At 46.5% G+C, this 19,483-nt stretch overlaps 1 protein-coding gene across 2 annotated transcripts in view; it reads right to left on the minus strand.

The window, feature by feature from the left end:
- The window catches only part of CCBE1 (collagen and calcium binding EGF domains 1), a 253,017-nt gene that overhangs the window by 18,888 nt on the left and 214,646 nt on the right, over positions 1-19,483 (minus strand). The window contains exons 4-6 of one of the 2 annotated variants that reach the window (XM_004447182.4): positions 15,693-15,827; positions 13,368-13,529; positions 3,121-3,224 (exon numbers count right to left, since the gene is read on the minus strand). In XM_004447182.4, the coding sequence (XP_004447239.1) occupies positions 3,121-3,224; positions 13,368-13,529; positions 15,693-15,827 (401 nt within the window). The remainder of the gene's footprint in view (positions 1-3,120; positions 3,225-13,367; positions 13,530-15,692; positions 15,828-19,483) is intronic. The other variant, XM_004447183.5, reaches the window with a different exon arrangement.

Genomic DNA, 19,483 nt, shown 5'->3' on the forward strand with positions numbered 1-19,483 from the left:
GTGCCCGGGGCTCTCCCTGGAGTCTCGCCCCTCACTGGGACTCCAAACAGCTGGTGTGCCAGGAAAACAAGTGGCTTTGAAAACATCCACGGACTCCTCGGCTCTGATTTTTATTCAGGGCTCTGACTGGACCAAGACCCCTCTCTAAAAGTTCAATGAGTGGTATTTTATCTATCTCCAAACTCTCCCTATCTCATGAATCATTTGGCTTTTACCCATACTGCAGAAGAAATGGGAGGTGGAAGCATTGGTCCGCACACTAACTTAAAAAAATTTTTTTTTTAAAGATTTATTTTTTTATTTATTTAATTCCCCTCCCCCGGTTGTCTGTTTTCTGTGTCTTTTTGCTGCATCTTGTTTCTTTGTCCGCTTCTGTTGTCGTCAGCGGCACGGGAAGTGTGGGCGGCGCCATTCCTCGGCAGGCTGCTCCCTCCTTCGCGCTGGGCGGCTCTCCTTATGGGTGCACTCCTTGTGCGTGGGGCTCCCCTACGCGGGGGACACCCCTGCGTGGCAGGACACTCCTTGTGCGCATCAGCACTGTGCATGGGCCAGCTCCACACGGGTCAAGGAGGCCCGGGGTTTGAACCGCAGACCTCCCATGTGGTAGACGGACGCCCTAACCACTGGGCCAAAGTCCGTTTCCCACTTTTAAAATTTTGTATAGGAAAATACAACACAGAATCTGGAAACCCCACAAAACAAATATATATCTTGGTGAATTATTATAAGGCAAGCACCTACTTAACCAACACCCATGTTTTACAAAACCAAACACTGCTGGTTCCCCCAGAAGTCTGTCAATATGCTCTGTCCCCATCAGTCTCCTCCCTCCCCCTCCCCTCAAAATATCCTGACTTTTATATTAACCACTTCCTTGTGTGACTTACAAATAATTTACAACCCAACTGTGCAGCCTTAAACACTAGAGTTTAGTCTTGCTCATTAAAAAAAAAAGGTATATCTTTTAGGTTCCTTCTAATGTGCGGGTCACTGCACCATCTCTTTCTTTTCCTTACAACTTTTCTATTGGAGATTCCAGGGCATTGGACCTGTAGAGTTTCCCACAGTCTGGACTTTGCTGACTGCACATTCATGGTACAGTCGGACATGATGGCAAACAATTTTATACGGTGGGGTTGGCCAGTCCAGGAAACCCAAAACCTGCTTCTCGGCCACTGGTTATTTGGGCAGATATCCCACTTTTTTTTTTTTAAATTGTTGCACAGGGGATGGTACAGATGGCATTAACAGCAGTGAGATGAAGTTAAATACCAACTGATGATTCAAACAGCGGCACAGTAGTAGAAGGTGGAAGACTCAAGTTTTAGTTCTGGTCTGTCTCTTGGGGAGTGACTTCACCTCTCAGAATATCGGCACCTTTCTTACAGGGTCATGGTGAGACTCAGACAAGATCCTGGAGAGAAAACTGCTTTATCGACTACTGATTGCAATACATCCTAATAGGCACTTTAAACATGAACTACTCCTCATCATGTTTCTCGAATGCCAGCTTTACCTCCAAGTTATCACACTGCATTTCACAATGCGAGAGTTCAGTATAAGGTGGACGAATCCCAGCCCAACCCAATGTCATGTGATTTATTAGAGTCCCAAGAAGACCTCATGGATTTTTTAAAAAAAAATGTGGCTCTAGCAGGGTCTTTAAGGATGACAGGTATTGCTATGGAGGTTCTTCAACTTCTTTTTACTATTTCCTCTTTCATGGGTCAAAAAACATTGCAGAGAGGATAAGGGAGAGCCAGCAGTTGACTTATGATACTTTGCTGTACTGTTCCCAAAGACCCCCCGGGCCGAAAAGATCTTCCCCAAGCTCTTTTTATTAACTGTCCCAGGAGAGAAATCGAGGGCACCTCTATGCCTCGAGACACTGACCAACTGCCTCCTCCAAGCCCTGGTCTTCTGGTCTGTGAAATGCAAACTTCTTCCATGGACGCTTTTTTTTTTCGTTCCAGAAATGTTCAATAAATACTGCCATCAGTACAAGCTCAACTTGGGGATATCGCTTTAGATCTCTGTGTTCATGCTGATATGCAGGTTTTCTGCCTGGTCTCTCTTTAAGGTCATAAGTTATTTAGGGTTGGATCCATGTTTTACTCATGATTCTGCATCACATATGTAGACTTCTCTGCTAAAGTTGATAACATGCTCACCAATGAAGCGTGAAAGGCCTGTAAAGCCATTTTTCTTTTCGCCTGTTGGTCTCGTGTGGCTGGTAGTGGTTCTCATCAGGGCCTAGCTGCATGTTTGATGAACAGGGAGAAGTGACATGGCCTCATATTTACCCTTCTGCCCTTTACAAGAACTGGATGCCAAGGCGAAACAGATTGTTTGCACCTCTTTGATGTACTAAGAGCCTGGAGCAGAAGTAATGAATAAATAAAGTGGTCAGCTTGTGTTTTAGCTGCAGAGGAGCAATTTCTGAGTCACTGACAAACCAGCAAGTTGACTGGCCTTAGGCATAATAAATACTGTCTGGATCCAGGACCGCTGTTCAAGAAGTCAGGCCACAAATCCACTGCAAGGGCCTTTGTCACAGAGTAAAGTTAATGGAAATCTGATATTTTGTCAGGCATGGGGGGCAGCCTTTTATAAAGTGAGTCAGTCCCCACCATCTGTGACACAAGGTTCACATGCACATGGAGCCCAGACAAAGCATGTGTTAAGTTTTTTAATGTGAAAAACAGAGCTGCTACAGAGATCCAATGCCAGTTTATGAATGTTTATAGACAGGACAGTATCTTAGATAAAGTCATCTAAGTCTGCCCTAGGACATTAAGTTTTACAAGTTGCATTTGTCACAGCTCATCCTCTCTCCAGCTTTGCCACATGTCCCTTATCTTATAGACTATTTTTATAATCTCTTCATCGGTCCCTTGTCTTAGTTGTGTTTTATTGCCCTTTAGACTGTCAGCTCTGAGGTGGGGGGTGGGGTGAGGTGGGCAAAGCATCCTGAGAACAAAGGCACCAAGCCACAGTGGGTGCTCAGCAAGGTAAAAGATGACATGTATTTCCTTATTGTTCCCAAACATCCCTCCACTTTACCTCGGCCACGTCCTCCTCCTCCATTCATCGCTTTATACGCGAAGCTTGGGGACATACCTTTTGCTTCAGCTGCAGCACCGTCTGCTTCATCTGGTGAAACTCCTTGCACGTGGCACAGCAGGTTCCGGCCTTCACGGCGTTCTCAGACTTCGCCTCATGCCCTGCAGAGGGAGATGGCTCAGTACCACGTGGGGGGCTGGAGGCAGTCCAGGCCCAGAGAGACAGCAGCAGGAAGGGCAGTCCTGGGGGCAGACAGGCTGACGGCAGAACGTGCCAGGGATAGATGGCTGCGATTTTACAGTTCCCAGGTCACCGGCAGCATGCCCCAGGTCAGGGGAGGTGGGGGAGGGAGGCCCCCATACATTTGAGGCTCAGCTGTTCCTACTTAGGCATCCCTGGCCCTTCCTGTTTCACATGTGATCCTCTAATCAGTGCCTTTCCAGGAGGCATGTCTATAAAATCTGACATGATTTATATGCCCCTCAAAGGACCCATTTCCACACACTGTATATTATCCGCCAGCCCAGGCCAGCGAAGGGCTCACAAAGCTGCCCTTTATCACCTCGGCTGATCCAGCTCTCCGAAGGGAGCAGGTCCAGGTCAGGTAGGGTCACAGACTAGGGCTGACCTGATTACACAGAGGGGATTTGAAGCCAGGTGCTCTGGACACCAGGGCAAACTGGACAGGGGCTGGGGCAGGCGGTAGGGCCCATCAACTGCATACAGTCCCAAGGCAGTCTTTGAACATCGAGGATTCCAAGAGTTTATATATATATTGCTGAAGAAAAAAATGGGTGAGGAAAATGGTGACGTGGAAAAGGATACACACAATTCTCATCTAACTGGCACTAAAACAGCCAGATGAGCCTGTGTGGTAGGGAGACTAGACCTCAAGGTTAACTGCACCTGGCGACCTTGTTGGTACAAAAAGGCAGTGGGATGGGCAGGTGTGTGAGAGGGAGCTGACTGTTCTATTAGAGGTAGGCAGTTGGATACCTGGGGATGTGTAAACTCTCCTAACTCACTTGGGGCCAAGCATGCTGTTCATGCAACAGGTAACAACTGGCTGCGACCTGGAATGGAAACTGGAGGCACTCGGGTAACGTGTCACCTCCAAGGCTTTCCTCGTGCTTCCTGAGCCCCATGCTCTTCTTACTCTGCCTCTGTCTGGAAAGCCCTCTCCCTTTGCTCCATTGGCTGAATCTTACTAAGTGTCAAGACCCAGTTCAAATGTTCCTTGAAGTGCCCCTCTCTGTTCAGAGGCTGCAGTCCTCTGAAATCAGGTAGCACTTACACTCTGTCCCACTTTCAAAGCTTGGTATTCCCGGCTGCCCTGGAGAGTGGCTTAGGGGCACATGCCAAGCGGGAACCACGTGAGAACCTGAGGCCCTTCCTGGTATCTCACAGATGGATCCTCAATAGACACGTAGACAGATGGTTTCAGAAGAAACCTTCCTCAACTCAGATGACCTGTTCCACAATGGCTCTTGTGGAGCGCAGAGGACCCAGAGCTAATCCGCAGCTGATATCTCAGACCAATCACCTGCAGCTCTCCCACTGCACCCTGACCCCCTGTACTCCCTGCACCTGAAACTAGGAGTGCACCTGAAACTAGGAGTGCACCAGCTTGGCACACTTCCCACATCAGCAGGCTGCAGTGGGTGAAGCAGCACTCTCTGGTTGAAGGACCATAAGCAAAAGAGTGGTTCTTGAATATATAGGAGGTCGACCTATAGCTTAGGGGAGGTTTTGAGTGGTTGCTTGGAAAAGGCACTTGGATTCTTGGGAAAGTGGCAGTTTAAGCCCATTTTATGCATATATGCACTATAACAGGGCCATCTTGTTAATCCTCGCCTTCTAGGCTGATTTTGTCCGGCCAGTAACTTCCCTACCTGCAGTGCCCTGTCCCATGTTAATTGGCACATTTGGGGAATGGTTTACCTCCTACCTCTTCATGATATTGACTGTTACAGGGAGGAGTATGGAAGCTCTTTGCTTGGAGATGGAGGAGTGGGATGTTAAGAGCAGGAGCCATAGAGACACACTGTCCTGGGTATAAATCCCAACTCTGGCACTGACAAGTTCTGGGACCTTGGGCAAATTCCTTGACATCCATGAGCATCAATTTCCTCAACCTCAATACTGGAAAAATAATTCCTACCACCTACAGCTGTTGTGGGAATTAAATGAGGGAATGCATATAATGTTCTTGGTACTGTGCCTGGCATTAGGCAAATGGGATCGTGTGCCCTGCACAGGCACGAGGCCCACTAAGCCCTTTTAATTCTGTCAGATGATAGCAAAATCCTCGGATAATGGTACTCAGAAGAACACCAGAACGAGAGAACTGAGGGTTGGTGACTTCCTGAAGTTCATGTAGCAAGGTAGGAGCTGATGTGGATTTAGAATGGAGGGTTCCTGAATCTGAATCCAATATCTTTTCCACAAGTCAGGAAATTTCCTTTGGGCTCAGTGTATTTTACCCTTACTTAATGTACCAGTTTTCAAATCTTACTTGCATGAGTTGGAACACATTTGAGGGGAATTAGGGTTATTTAGATCAAACTTCAACATAATAGTGAGTCAGTGGAATGCCCATGAAATAACATACATCAATAGAAGACCACAGGCTTAACCAATTTTGGTTGTGCTGATGGTAGAGGCGGACCCCCTGCATAAATAGATGCCCTAGGTTTATTAGGTTTGTTAATACCTTAGGATAGCTGGGTGCCACCCATTTCTCCCAACTTAGTCATTCTTCCATTCCATTCTATCTCCTGATCAGTTTATGCATCCAATCCATTCCTCTACCCTATCTTACAACCTCATTTATCTGTTCATCTAACCCATGACATCCATCCATCCATCCATCCATCCATCCATCCATCCATCCATCTATCCATCCATCTCTCCTACCCATCTGATGTATCTTTAATTCAAACTTCCAGATAGATAAGACCAAGGAAGGGAATACCTTGCTTTAAGTCTCCCAGAATGCTGTATGCAGAGACTGGGCATTTACAGGTCCAAATGCGCCCTTGTGCGGGTGGGCTGGGAGGGTGCACGGTGAGTCTGCAATTGGGAGGTTCAGTTGAGAAGACCGTGCGGGGACTAGGGGAGCGGTTCTCAAAGTGTGAGCACCAGACCAGCACCACTAGCATTACCTGGGGCCTGTTAGAAAAAAATTCTTAGGCTTACACTTTGGGGGTAGGGCTTTCACATGGTCTAACAAGGCCCCCTGTTTGTCTTCGATGCACACTCAACTAGTGTAAGAACCGCTGCTCTGGTTTCCTTGGAGTGAGCTTCTGCTGAGCGGCCTTCTACCTGGAAATACCCCAGCTGTCTTCTGTCCCTTGTGGAATTATCAGAGCATGCAGAACCAAGAAAACTTCATCTGAAAGACTTCTGAGGCTCCCATAGACACAGGAGTTAAGACGTAGGCCTGAGAGAGAGTCAGGATTTGAAGCTTGATGCTGCCATTTAGAAGCTTTTAGGCTGACCATGCCACAACTTCTGTGATAATGACATCATCCATTACATGGGGCTATTGTCAGGATTCAATAAAATCACACCTGTAGGCGCCCCGAATATGCAGGTGCTCCAAGAATAGACCTCATTGTAATGAATGTCCATGTCATTGCATATCATTAAGCTCTCTCTAAAATTTCAGTTGTAGTCCAGCACTTTATATCACCCTTTGGAAAGAGTGCTCACTCTCAGCGGGTTTAAAATAAAAACGGACACGTGTTTTCTTTCTGTGTAGACACAGCACATGGACTCTAGTCTGAACTGGGGTCTTCCGTCCTGCAATGTCTCTATAGTGATGTCAAGTGTGGAGTTAAAAATAATCTTGGAAATGCGACATTAATAATTTATTGAGAAACTTGGGTAGGCATTTCTGATGTTTTCAGTTCTCTCCATTAACACTGTGGTCACATGTCGCTGAGAAAGTTCTGGTGAGGTATCTTCTTTTTGGCTTCAACATCAGGTTTTAAAGATGCAGTATGAGTGGCTAGCCATAAGGGGGCAGGTAGCTCTAATTTTTACCAGTGTTGAACTGTGAGAATCCTCAGGTTAGGAAAGACTCAGATATCATGTTTGTAAACTTTAACCAACCAAAATAAACCACAGCACGTTCCCAACACATTTCACTCTGGCAGTGTCACACATGAAATAATGTTTTAAAAAGTCTGTGTTTAAAAGTTGTGCAGATTTGATATCTGATGACGGCTCTCAACCCTGGCCACACATGACAATCACCTGGGTGGGTGGGGGCTTTGAAGATCCCGAGGCCACTGCTGCACCCCACACCGGCCTTTCCTAAGCTTCCCAGGTGCTTCCCAGGTTGAGCACCACTGATGTGTGGATTAGTGGGGCTTGAAGTTTACATGAAACACCTGGTCTCCTTTCACACTGAACTGTTATAAGTGGTGCAGGAGGTCATGGTCACTTTATCAGAAAATAAACAAAAGCTGAAAACTAGAGAGGAGCAGGCTAATGACTATGGAGCCAACATTTCCTTAATTTGTCTCCTCATCCGTGCTTACACAGACTCCCTGGGCTGACTAAACTGGCTCCGGCTACATATTTTCAGTGCGGGGGGAAAAAGCAAAGCGACCTAACAATTCTTGCCCCTTAGCCAGACAGCTTGTGGTCAGCAGGCTGGTGTGTGGCCTGCAACCTTTCAATCCCCGAAGGCCGCGCCCCCGCCCCGCCGCACGCTTTCCTAATCACCAGCTGGGGTTGTGCTTCCAAATTCCTCTGACTCCAACTTTATAGACGTTGGACAATGCAAAGTAAAAACAGGGGAGGAAGAGGTTGTTTCAGATCACATATGTTTATAGTAAAAAATCAATCTTTTCATAAAAAAAAAAACCTGACCCGATAAAATACTGGGCTTATTGATGAGTTCCAAAGCAGTCGAAACAGCCTAGCTGCTTCTGATGTTGCCCGATGTGGGGCTCATGGGGCCCCAATGTTTCCTAATCCTGGGCTGAATTCTTGGATGTGCTCATTATCCATCTTTGAGGTAACAGGAGAAAAGGCCTCCGCTCAGAAGCTGCTGATGCAGGGTATGTCTTTGAGCCTTGGCACCGGCCTGGCATAAGGACCACACGTGGACTCACAGGGGCTGGGTCTCAGGAGCTTTACTTTTAAGTTCCACCAACTTTTGAAAAAGTTTGAGAGGGTGAAATGGTCTTCAGAGCTCCACTAGTTCAACCCTTGTGTCTACAAGAGGACGCTGAGCCCAGAGGTGCGCCCAAGGCCAGCCCATTGGTAGGCACCACACAGGCTGCAGGTACAGGTCCCTCACTGCCAAGCCCAGGTGCTTCCTGCAGCATCACCACTGTCGAATCAAAGAAACCCCCCCAGGGCACTTGCTTTTTTCTTTCTTTTTTTTGCCAGAGCCATCAAAGCCAACCTTACCACCTCTCATTGCTTTGGCTTGAACATTCATGGCATACAAAGTGTCTGTCCTCTCTCCTGTTTTTAATTAAGCATATAAATTACTTCCCTCAGACCCTAGCCCCAAAAAGCTTTGGTTACTGTTGCTGTAGTGTTTCTCGTAGTAAAACACTAAAACCATATGGTAGTCGTCTGTGACTATGTGGTGAATTCAGTGGAGACCAGCTACTGAAAATTAAAAATGGAGAAGTTCTTTTATAATGCTGCTGGTGTGTGTGTGTGGGCCTGATGCAGTAGATAGCCGCGGCGGATCAGATTTTTGTTTTACTGCTTGCAGCTGCCAGGAGGACGATGGGGAAGGAGGAGGAAGAGGAGAGAATCTGCAACCCAGTGTAATCGGTGTAATTTTAATAAAAGGCTCTGTGGTCTCATCACCAGGCAGCTCTTACTTCATTCCACAGAAGATGGCCCATTTAAGTCTCTGTAAGCAGGAACAACTGCCTCTCAATACGGCTGCATAGGAAGGATTTCTTAGCTGACAGCAAATCCTTCACCCTGGACTTGGGCTGCCTCATCCGATGACAACATCCTTGCCTGAAAGCCGACCCCGTGACCCAGGGAGTTCTGCCCCAGGTATAAGATCTGTGATTCTGATAAGTTACCATTTTGCAAACTTTATTTTTCAGTACACCATTAGTTTGAAATGTTTATAGGTGTTCCTCAAGAAATTTCTGGGAAATGGAGGTTTAATCAAAGTTAAAGGTTTTGTTTGAATGGCTCACAGCTTTTAATACATTTGCATGAATTTTTAAGAAGTGGTGCAGTAATGTACTCTGCCCTGAACATTTGAACAAAGAACCTGCTTTAAGAAAGAAATGCTTATTAACATCTCACAGGACCCCAGAGTTCTGCAGAACATCCTTCGCAAAAGTATTGTAATAAGTGGTTGAGATAAAATATGACTTAAAGTGAAAGTAATATTAGTAAAGAGTTCTTTGGGTGCAAAAGAAAACTTCAAATATGGACCCTTTATGATTACTAGATTTTTTACTGGCTCATTCTCAGTCATAGAAATCATATTCGTCATCACCTACATAAAGTTCTTGATCTCTCGAACTTGTCTGAAACTTTCGTTTGAGCAATTTTTAAGCAGCACAGTTCATTCCTCTGAGAAGGAAAGATCTGAATGTGGTTCCAGTCCAGGCTGCACAACGGACTGCTAACTGCAGGGATGCAAAGAGACCTCCTGGGCCCCCTGGCTGAAGGACACTGGAGGAGGTGGGTGCCTCCTACTGGCAGACCCTGCTACTACACGTGTGTCATCCCAGGGTACCACACGGCAGTGTTAGTGTCAGAGACTGGCTGCCTTGGGGATCGAAGAGGGGCACGTTGGGGAGCAGAGGAATTATTGCAGGAGGGGAGGCCCCTTGAGACCACAGAGCAGCAAGTCCACTGGGCATATAAAGCCTTGTGCTGGTCTCCGGGAAGTCCACCAGCCTTCTCTGCTCCCTGCTAGTTAAGGTCCCTGCAGACTGCTCTACCCACCAAGCAGGAGGCTCCTTGGGGATGGGCCAGGTCCTGACTTCTGTATCCCTCACATCGAATCTTGTACCCGATGCCCAGCAAGGTGTGCAGTGGACGTGCCTGATCCTGTTTTCCAGAAGGGTTGCTCAAGGCTGCCTTGCACGTCAACGGCATATCCCCTGGAGAGAAATGACAGGCACAGAGTCCCTGACTTGCCAGGACAAGCAGCTCACAGTCTGCAGAGCCAGAGTTACCTGGCTTGAGCACGACTGGAAATCCTGTTCCGGAGTGGAAATTTAGAAAGCTGTTTGCCTGTTGCTGATTCTCAAATAGGGCCCACACATTAATCCATCAGTGGCTAAAAGGTCACACTCATTTTTCAATCTGATTCTTCCTTCCAATAAAGTTCACAATCTAAGATGTAAGATAATACAGCCCCATCCTTCTTCTACCTCCCCTAATAGGGGGCAAAATTAAGTGACTGATTTTGCATTAAAAAAAAAAAAGTGGTCTGTAAATGTTATTTTTTTCCTCCATTAACTGTTTGCTGCTTTCAGCTCACCTCGGGCAGGCAGGCCCACAGGCTTCAGGCCTTTAAAGTGCCACCTGGCCCCCCATTCATTCAAATTATCCCAAACTGCCCAAGCCTGAGCGGGCCCCAAGCGGATATTTTGCTTCGACTTCTAATACGTGGCAGCTTCCTCGTGACTCAACTCCGTGGCTCCTGAGGCCATCGCTTTGTAGTTTCTCCACATGTGGCAGGTGGTCTCCAGCTGTCTGCTGGGCTCAGCTGGCGGAGGCTGCCTTCCACCCTGCTGGAGCTCAGGCTACATCCGAGAGCCGCCATCTCCTGAGTGCCCCACATAGCCTGGCTCTTGTCATCTCCCCTGCATTTTCCGGCACATGTAAGGCACTGGAGGCAGCCCCTGCCCACCCAGGGATGCCAGACCTGGCTAACCTCCCCTCCCTGTGCTCCCGCCACTTCCCCTTCCACACGGACAGCTGCTTCCTGGCTTGGAGGAGCTGGAGGAGCTGCAGAAGCACGAGGGCCACGAGGGCCCAGCGCGGGGCTCTCTCCTGGCTGAGGGCCTCTCCCTGGGGCCTCCCTGTCTACTGTGCGGCCTGAGGGTCCTGGAGGCTCCCTTCCTCAGCGGGGCCATGCACTTTGGGGGTCTGCCGATGGCTGCCAGTGGAGTCCATTGGGCTTTAAAGCTTTTCCCTCTGCACTGGGCTATGCCGAAAGCCCTACAAGGTCTTACAAGGCTGGCATCTGTGACTTGGTGGAGAGCGCTTCACGAGGGAATTGGTGGAATTTCCCTTATCAAAGTAGCCCCTGAAGTATTAGGTTAGTGCAAAAGCAATTGTGGTTTTGCACTGTTGAAATTTGCCATTTGATACTGGCATACGTTCTTAAGTAAATGTGGTTATGTGATATACATCATTTTAATGTGCATTTCTTTATGTTTTTTCGCTAAGGACTTATTACTTGCTAATTTTTTTGAGGCTATGGAAAGATGTTAGACAAAAAGGAAATTCAAGTGATTTTCTTTTTGAGTTCAAAATGGGTTACAAAGCAGTGGAGACAACTTGCAACATCAACACCACATTTGGTCCAGGAACTGCTAATGAATGTACAATGCATTGGTGGTTCAGGAAGTTTTGCAGAGGAAACAAGAGCCTTGAAGATGAGAAATGAGAAATGTAGTGGTTGGCCATCGGAAGTTGACAACAACTGTTTCAGAGTAACCATCGAAGCTGATCCTTTTACAACTACATGAGAAGTTGCCAAAGAACTCAACATTGATCATTCTATGGTCATTCAACATTTGAAGCAAATTGGAAAGGTGAAAAAGTTTGGTAAGTGGGTGCTTCATGAGCTGACCGAAAATTCAAAAAACTGTTTTGAAATGTCGTCTTCTCTTATTCTATGCAACAACAACGAACCATTTCTCGATCGGATTGTGACATGCAATGACAAGTGGATTTTATACAACAACTGGCTATGACCAGGTCAGTGGCTGGACTGAGAAGATGCTCCAAAGCACTTCCCAAAGCCAAACTTGCACCAAGAAAACGTCATGGTCACTGTTTGGTCGTCTGCTGCCAATCTAATCCACTACAGCTTTCTGAATCCCAGCAAAACCATTACATCTGGAAAGTATGCTTAGCAAATTGATAAGATGCACCAAAACTGCAATGCCTACAGTCAGCACTGGTTAACAAAAAGGGCCCAATTCTTCTCCAAGACAATGCCTGACTGCACATTGTACAACAAACACTTCAAAAGTTGAACGAATTGGGCGACAAAGTTTTGCCTCATCTGCCATATTCACCTGACCTCTTGTCAACCAACTACCATGTCTTCAAGCATCTTGACAACTTTTTGCAGGGAAAATGCTTCTACAACCAGCAGGATGCAGAAAATGCTTTCCAAGAGTTTGTTGAATCCCAAAGAATGGATTTTTATACTACAGGAATAAGTAAACTTATTTCTTGTTGGCAAAAATGTGTTGATTGTAATGGTTCCTATTTTGATTAATAAAGATGTGACTGAACTTAGTTATAATGATTTAAAATTCACAGTCCGAAACTGCAATTCCTTTTGTACCAACCTAAATGTATGATGGCAATTTTGCGGGTTTTCTACCCCTGCCCCCCAAATTGAAATAAGGAAGTAACCCAACATTTGGGTTGATCATATCCTTGAGTGATCAGATAGCCCTGTTAAATCCAGTTGAGAGAGGTAAATCAGCTTGTCAAACTCTCTGTATGAAGAGTTAAAAAAAAAAAAATCAACTTCCAATTCATGTGGACCGATACTCTTGCAAAATACAATAGAAATGAAGTGTTAGAAACTTCAAAATTTATAAAATATACACATGCATTTTTGGGTTTGGATAAAATCTCTTTGTCAAGTTGGTATCAAACTTCCTAAACACTCTCAATTTCTGTTTTTATTGGATCATGACCCTTGTAACAGTCTGTGGCTGAGACCCTCGGGCAGCACTGGTATAGGCTGTGCCTTCCCAGGGAAATGCATCACATGAACATTTCAGGAAAGGAGGGTCTCCTTCAGCTCAGTGTCCTTGAGAGGACACAGTGTTCCAGCCTCTTCTCTGCTCATCCCTCATCCTAGTTTGGTCTGGAGGACATCACTAAGCATTACTGAGGTAGCCATGCCTGTGCTGCCTCAGCTTGGGAGACGGTGCCCTCCAGTCCGCACTGCTCACAGCCCAGGCTCTCACCACGTCTCCTTAGAGTCCACCTTTCTCTTAGCCAGGTCCCACCTACCATGCTGCCTCCTCTCCCCAGCTCTCCAGTGGGTCTTGTTGGGCTCCCAGGTACACTGGGGACAGGGAGTTGACTGTACTTACCCCACTCACCAGTGTCATTGGGATGCTTGTCACCCTTGGTGCACGTCCTCCCGTCGTCCTCCTGGATGTAGCCCTCCCGGCATGCACAACGGTAGCTGCCCAGGGTGTTGATGCAGATGTGTGCACACAGCGTTTCGTTGCTGGTCGCACACTCGTCGATATCTGGTTGGAGTCAAATGTTGAAAATACTCAGGCAGTGTCCAAGAATCCACTTCCAACACAACAGGGGCCATTGGCTTGGCCCCTCTGGATGATGTCTGCAAAGGACATACCTGGCAGAAGGTAGGAAGCTAGCTAGAAACATGGGCCTCTGTGAGAGGAGCATGGCAAGTTGTGTGCCCTCAGGTACCACTGGCCGGGATGGGGTTCCTGACTGATGTGCTGCCTTTCTAAGTCATGGACCTGGGGCAGGTACTGCTGGCCTCCAGTTCTCGCCTATAAAGCAGGGGTGATGCAGCCTTCCTCAAACCCGCCATAGGGCTGCTTAGAAGATGAGCCAACTGAGAGCAAGACAATTCAGAAAGTAAACATTATATAAATGATTTTTTTGCAATTACTCTAATGGGCTGAGAGTTTTTATTAATATGTTCCCTTTTATGGTTGTATGTTCTAAACAGCATGCTGGAGACTTGAGGTCACTAAGGTATGGCTCCTTCCCAGTTGAGAGACATGATTGTACCTGGGAAAAGCTGCTTCTGATAAAAGAAAATAGCCATAATGGGTCTCAGGGAGAGAGTTTCCTCAGGAAATTCCTGCCTCATCAATGACCAAAAAAGACCCCTCATGAGCTGTGGAAATGAGCCATGAGACCAAACAAGTGACCGTTAAAAGTTCATGTTGCCCGGGCACATCACAGGCTTGCTCCCCTGCTGAATGGGGTCGAAACAAAATTGTTTCCCACCAGGGAAGAGAGAGAATGGCAGGGATCCATTTCATGTTCCCTGGCTGAAGACACCAGGTGGCAGATGATGGGAACCGTGACATGTAGCCCCAGACTACACATGTGGTGGGCAGAAGGAGCCCTGAACTTGAGGAGGCCAACAACTTCCCAGCATTCCCTGGACAAGCAGCCAAGGGCCCGCCTCCGACAGGCACCATGCGTACCAAGGGGAAAGTGGTCATTTGGACGTTCCCCTGGCAGCAAGCACTCTGTCATCTGTAGATGGAGATATCACAGCTGGAGCTCCCTCTGCAGTTTCCCAGGTGGCTGGCTGCCTTTCTCAGGTGTCACCAAGCTAAACCCTAAGTGTGATACTGCCTGAACTGTGCAGAGGTGGAAGAGGTTGAAATGACAGATGGAAATAGATGGAACTCAGTAGGATGCAAGTTCTACTGATTCTGCAAACGGAAACAACAGCCCTTTGGCCTGGGACCCTGTGGGAGGTCTCCCACCACCTTCACTTGGTGGTCTCTGTGCCATTCTTTCCCAGTACGGGGTCATCCGAGGTGATACGGGGAGAAGCTTGGGGACTCATGGCTCAAACTATTCTTAAATGGTGCTCTCTGGAGCCCTTGCTGAGCAGAGGGAGGAGCTGCTAATCACAGCTAGTTCATGTCCCAGGTTTATTTCACAAATGGGCCATTTGTCAGTCTACTCAGTTCATCTTCCAGCTTCACTATGCAAATGAACCCCTAGAGCACTGGTTTTTGAACTTGGCCTCAGAGCTATGATTTGCTATTTTTAAAAAGGCAAATTCTCTGAATGTTTCTGAGCAATCCACTGATCAAACTTTGAAACATGTGGCTCCAGGGGACAATTAGCCATAAACCTGCCTCAGAAAGTCCAAGAGTCCATGGCTGGGAAAGCTCAGTCACGAGTGGGGAGAAACAAGCTGGTGGCACTGAGGACGCTGGCTTTGCTCAGCTGAGCCTGGGTGGCGGCTCCTGCTCTCGTGGACTCGCTTCCAACCTGTCTGCCACATGGCCACGTCCTCTTTCCCAGCCTCATTTTCCAAGTTTTCTTGGGAGAGAATGCTGCTGCTTATTTCCTTCTTTCTACATTTTTACTTTTCTGACTGTTTATATTCTGTTTGGCTTTCAGTTTATAAGTGATGATGTTCTCCCACTCATATTATCTCATGGCTATTTAGGAGCCTACTGGTACCAACTCTTTGAAGAGTTCCTTCTACATTGTTTTAATAATCAGGATGAAGGCAACGATCCCTAGGATAACACCAAACACAACTCCATCCAATAAATATCAGGACTTGAGGAGAGGAACCGAAGGTGAAAGCGGCTCCAGGGAGCTGCTCACGCGGATGAACCATGTCCAACAAAGGACAGGCTCAGCCGAACAGGGCTCATCCTTCATGCAGCACAACGCACCAAGGCAGTAGGGCTTCTCCCGCTTCCGGTGCCTCTCCCGGTCATACCGGTATCCGGGGTAACAAGTACAGAGTACTCGGCCGAAGTTGTCTGTGCACTGCTGTTCACAGGGTGCCTCGGCACAAACATCATAATCTAAAAAAGAAAAGTGTGAGCTCAGGTCAAACGTGGCTGTCCAGGAGGCAGTGGTGGGATGATGGGGTCCTGGCCGGAAATAGATTTCCTGGGCTGGCTTCTGCTCAGTGGGAAGGGAGAGTGTGAATGGCTACGTTTCAAAAGGTATTAACTCGTTTAGGCTTTGGGGTGCCTCCTAAGATACTGCAATGGGCAACTTAAACCACAGCTAGTTTAGTGGTCAAAAGCAAACATCACTTGAGATTTGCCCCCTAGGTCACCTCATTGTCCACCAGTCTTTGTTACTCTTCTAGAGAACAAAGATGCTTTAGATGGCCAGATGCTTTTGCCTTTTACACCCACTGCTCTAAACCTGCAAATCCTTCCAGCTGAGCGCTAAAGGACAGTTGGCTTTGCTCATGGACGTGGTGGCATAACGTGGGAGCAAGGACTGAAAGCCAGGCAGGCTCAGAGGAGACGGGGGCTTGGGAATGGAGACGTATGAGTGTTCTTTGAGAGCTGATACTTGTGTGTCTTTTGGGGAGTTTTTTTTTTTGGGGGGGGGGGGGGTTGGTTCAAATGGCTGTAGAGCTCTTTCCAGCTAGGTTGGCGCCTTGTATGAATTGGGGTGGAGGCTCTATCACTCATAAAGAATCAGGGGTCTCCTCTGCTGAGTCCTCATAAACTAACATCCGATGGACTTCGGAAGGGACTTTGGCTTGAAATCAGGGGCTGAGGTTGAATATCTACGCACAGACTACACCCAGTATCTCGTGCATCACCATGCTAGCTTCACCAGGAGCTGACAGATTAACTAGCCTTGGGCACTGAAGAGCATGGTTTTGCTCTACTACATGTAGAGGCCGAGTGGGTGGGCTGTCAGCTGCTGGCATGGGTGGGGGCAGTGTGACAAGGATCACGCGGTTCTCATGATGACCTAAGCTGCCCTTGCTAGATATTCCTCCCCGGGACTGTGATGCCGGGCCCGCTCTGCCTGGTGGGCATTCCGACCACACGTGCAAACTGTTCTTGGTCCAACGTGTTTTCCTCAACCGAGGATCACCTCTAGGCAACCAGAGTTCTCTTTTCTCTTGGCTCAAGAGCACAGTCTCAGTGTGATCGGCCAGCAGCTGCCCTGTGCTGCCAGCTGCGGCGGTCACTCAGCAGCTGCCAGGGAGAGGAGGGCGAGGGCGGAGGGGCTGCCAACACTGCTTGTGCTGATGGTGGGGCCCGACGAGGCTGGGTCCAAAAAACATCAGCCCCCTGACCCCCCGTCATTCCTGCTCCCGAGTTAACCATGGTAAGTTCTTTTAGCTGATTTATTTTATATTTCTCACCTTCGTGTCTCTTTAATAGTGAACTTACATCCCCCTTTCTTTTGTTTTTGTTTCAAGTACTTTCAATGGATTTCCACCCATGGAGCAGATGAATTTGGTGTTTTCATTGTTCCCCCAGCACACTCATACCTCCTATTCCATCTTACCAGTGTAGTTATGTTGAAGTGTTGGCGTTTACCTTCTACTGACAACATAAAAGTCATTCTTCGCTGAATCTGGAAGTGCACTCTAATCACGTATCCTTTCTTGAAGACCTTACAGTTTTCTCTGGAATTAATATAATTATCTTGTGTAGTTTTGGTTTCATCCCTTAGCTTCAAACCCACCCTTTTATGGGCTACTTTGTTACTGGAACTCTATTGCCCACACTTCTGCTTTGCCAGCTGGCTCCCTACTAGGTACTGCCAATAGGGGCGCTAGGGGGTGCCCAGGAGACTGGGAGAGGAAGATGGGGTGTGTCCTTCCTGTGGCTTCCTGTTCATGCCAGCCTCACCTTAGCCTCCCACCTGCTAGCAGGAGTCTGTTCCATTAGCAGTAGCAAAGTCCAGCTTGCAGGTGTTCCAGCCTAAAGGTGGTAGCTACATCGTGTAGTTGTTCTCCCTAGGATACTTAATGTTTTCGTTTTGCCTTTTCAGTTCTAGTTTCTCATTAGCAATTCTTTACAGTAAATTCTCTCTGCTAAATAACTGGTGGTTCTTGTACTGGGTTGAACTGTATCTCCCCAAAAGATATGCTCAAGTCCTAATCTCCAGGACCTGTGAATGGGACCTTATTTGGATATAGAGTCTTTGCTGATGTAATGAAGTTAAGATGAGGTCATACTGCAGTAGGGTAGGCTCCAATCCAGGGGTTCTTAACAAGGGGTCCTTGAGCTTGGATTGAAATAAAAAAAATCCCACAACATTATTCTTGTGGGGACGTGTTGGAGCAGGTGTGATATATTTATTAAATAATACACAGTATAGTGTGGACTTAGTAAGGGGTCTGTGGTTTTCACCTGAGTGGCAAAGGGGTTCATGAAATTAAAAAAAAAAGTTAAGAACCCCTGCTAATCCAATGCTTGGTGTCCTTATAAGAAGAGGGAAATTTGGACACATAGGCAGACACAGAGGGAAGATGGCCATGTGAAGATGGAGGCAGAGAATGGAGTGATGCTCCCACAAGCCTGAATTGTTGTATTTTTGATTTTTAATACCACTTTTTACTTTTCTACTTAGACATTAAATCTAAGCCCTACAGTAACCACGAAGAAAATAACAAAGAATATGCAAATCCATAGAAGCAGGAAGTAGAGTACAGGAATGGGAGAACAGGGAAATGGAGAGTTAAGGCAAAATGTATGTAGGGTTTCCATTTTAGGTAAAGGAAAAGTTCTAGTAATGGATGGTGATGAGGGTACTGTAACATTGTGAATGTGATAATCTCACTGAATGGTATGTTTGGGAGGGGTTGGAATGGGAAGAGTTTCATTGTATATATATATTTGCAATTAAAAAAAGAAAGATAAAGAAATAATGACAAATGCAATAAGGATACTGAATGGGATCTAAGAATGGAGATGAAAAGGTTCAGAAGGACAGTACTGTGACATAAGAAAAAACAGGAATACAGAATGTAAGGTGTATATCGATGTTAAATTTCTTGAACTTGATTCAAATTGATTCCATAAGTGAATATCCTGTTCATAGGAAATGTACATGGAAGTATTATGTGTTCAAGGAGTATGAAGTATGCAATCTACTCTCAAGTATTTATAAAATAAAAAAGAAAGAATGAGGAAGGAAGGAAAGAAAGAAAGGAAGAAAGAAAGATTTTAGGTGGCAAAATGTGATAAAATTGGTGGATCTGAGTATCTGGCGGGGGGAATGTTCCAATTTTCCTATGGGGTTTATATTATTTTTGTAACTATCTTATAACTTTGAAATTATTTAAAAACAGTTTTAAAAAAGGCAACAGAGTGAAGAGTTAGTCATGACAAGACAATTTTCCTGAAAAAAGACCATGTTTTCCTGGAAATTATTAATACTAACTTACATTAATCATAAGTGCTCTGATCTCGCATTAGGGTGAAGGAGACTGGGCTTAGCCTAGATGTTTGAAACCACAATGCATAACATTGACAGAAACTCTAAATATGTGGTATCCATGTAATGTGTTTTTAATTAGGTTGGGCAAGGACTTTAGTTGTGATCTTCAATTGATAGGCCCAAACCTAATTTTTTCCCAGTATCTGACAAGCTGTAATATAGAGGACTCAGCTGGCAACCTAGAGAAGCTGGGCTATAAGGAATGCAATTATTATAACTTTTGTGTGTTTTTCCACCATGCTTTAACCACAAG

This window comes from Dasypus novemcinctus, chromosome 16 (genome assembly GCF_030445035.2).
Source record: "Dasypus novemcinctus isolate mDasNov1 chromosome 16, mDasNov1.1.hap2, whole genome shotgun sequence".
Lineage (NCBI taxonomy): Eukaryota > Metazoa > Chordata > Mammalia > Cingulata > Dasypodidae > Dasypus > Dasypus novemcinctus.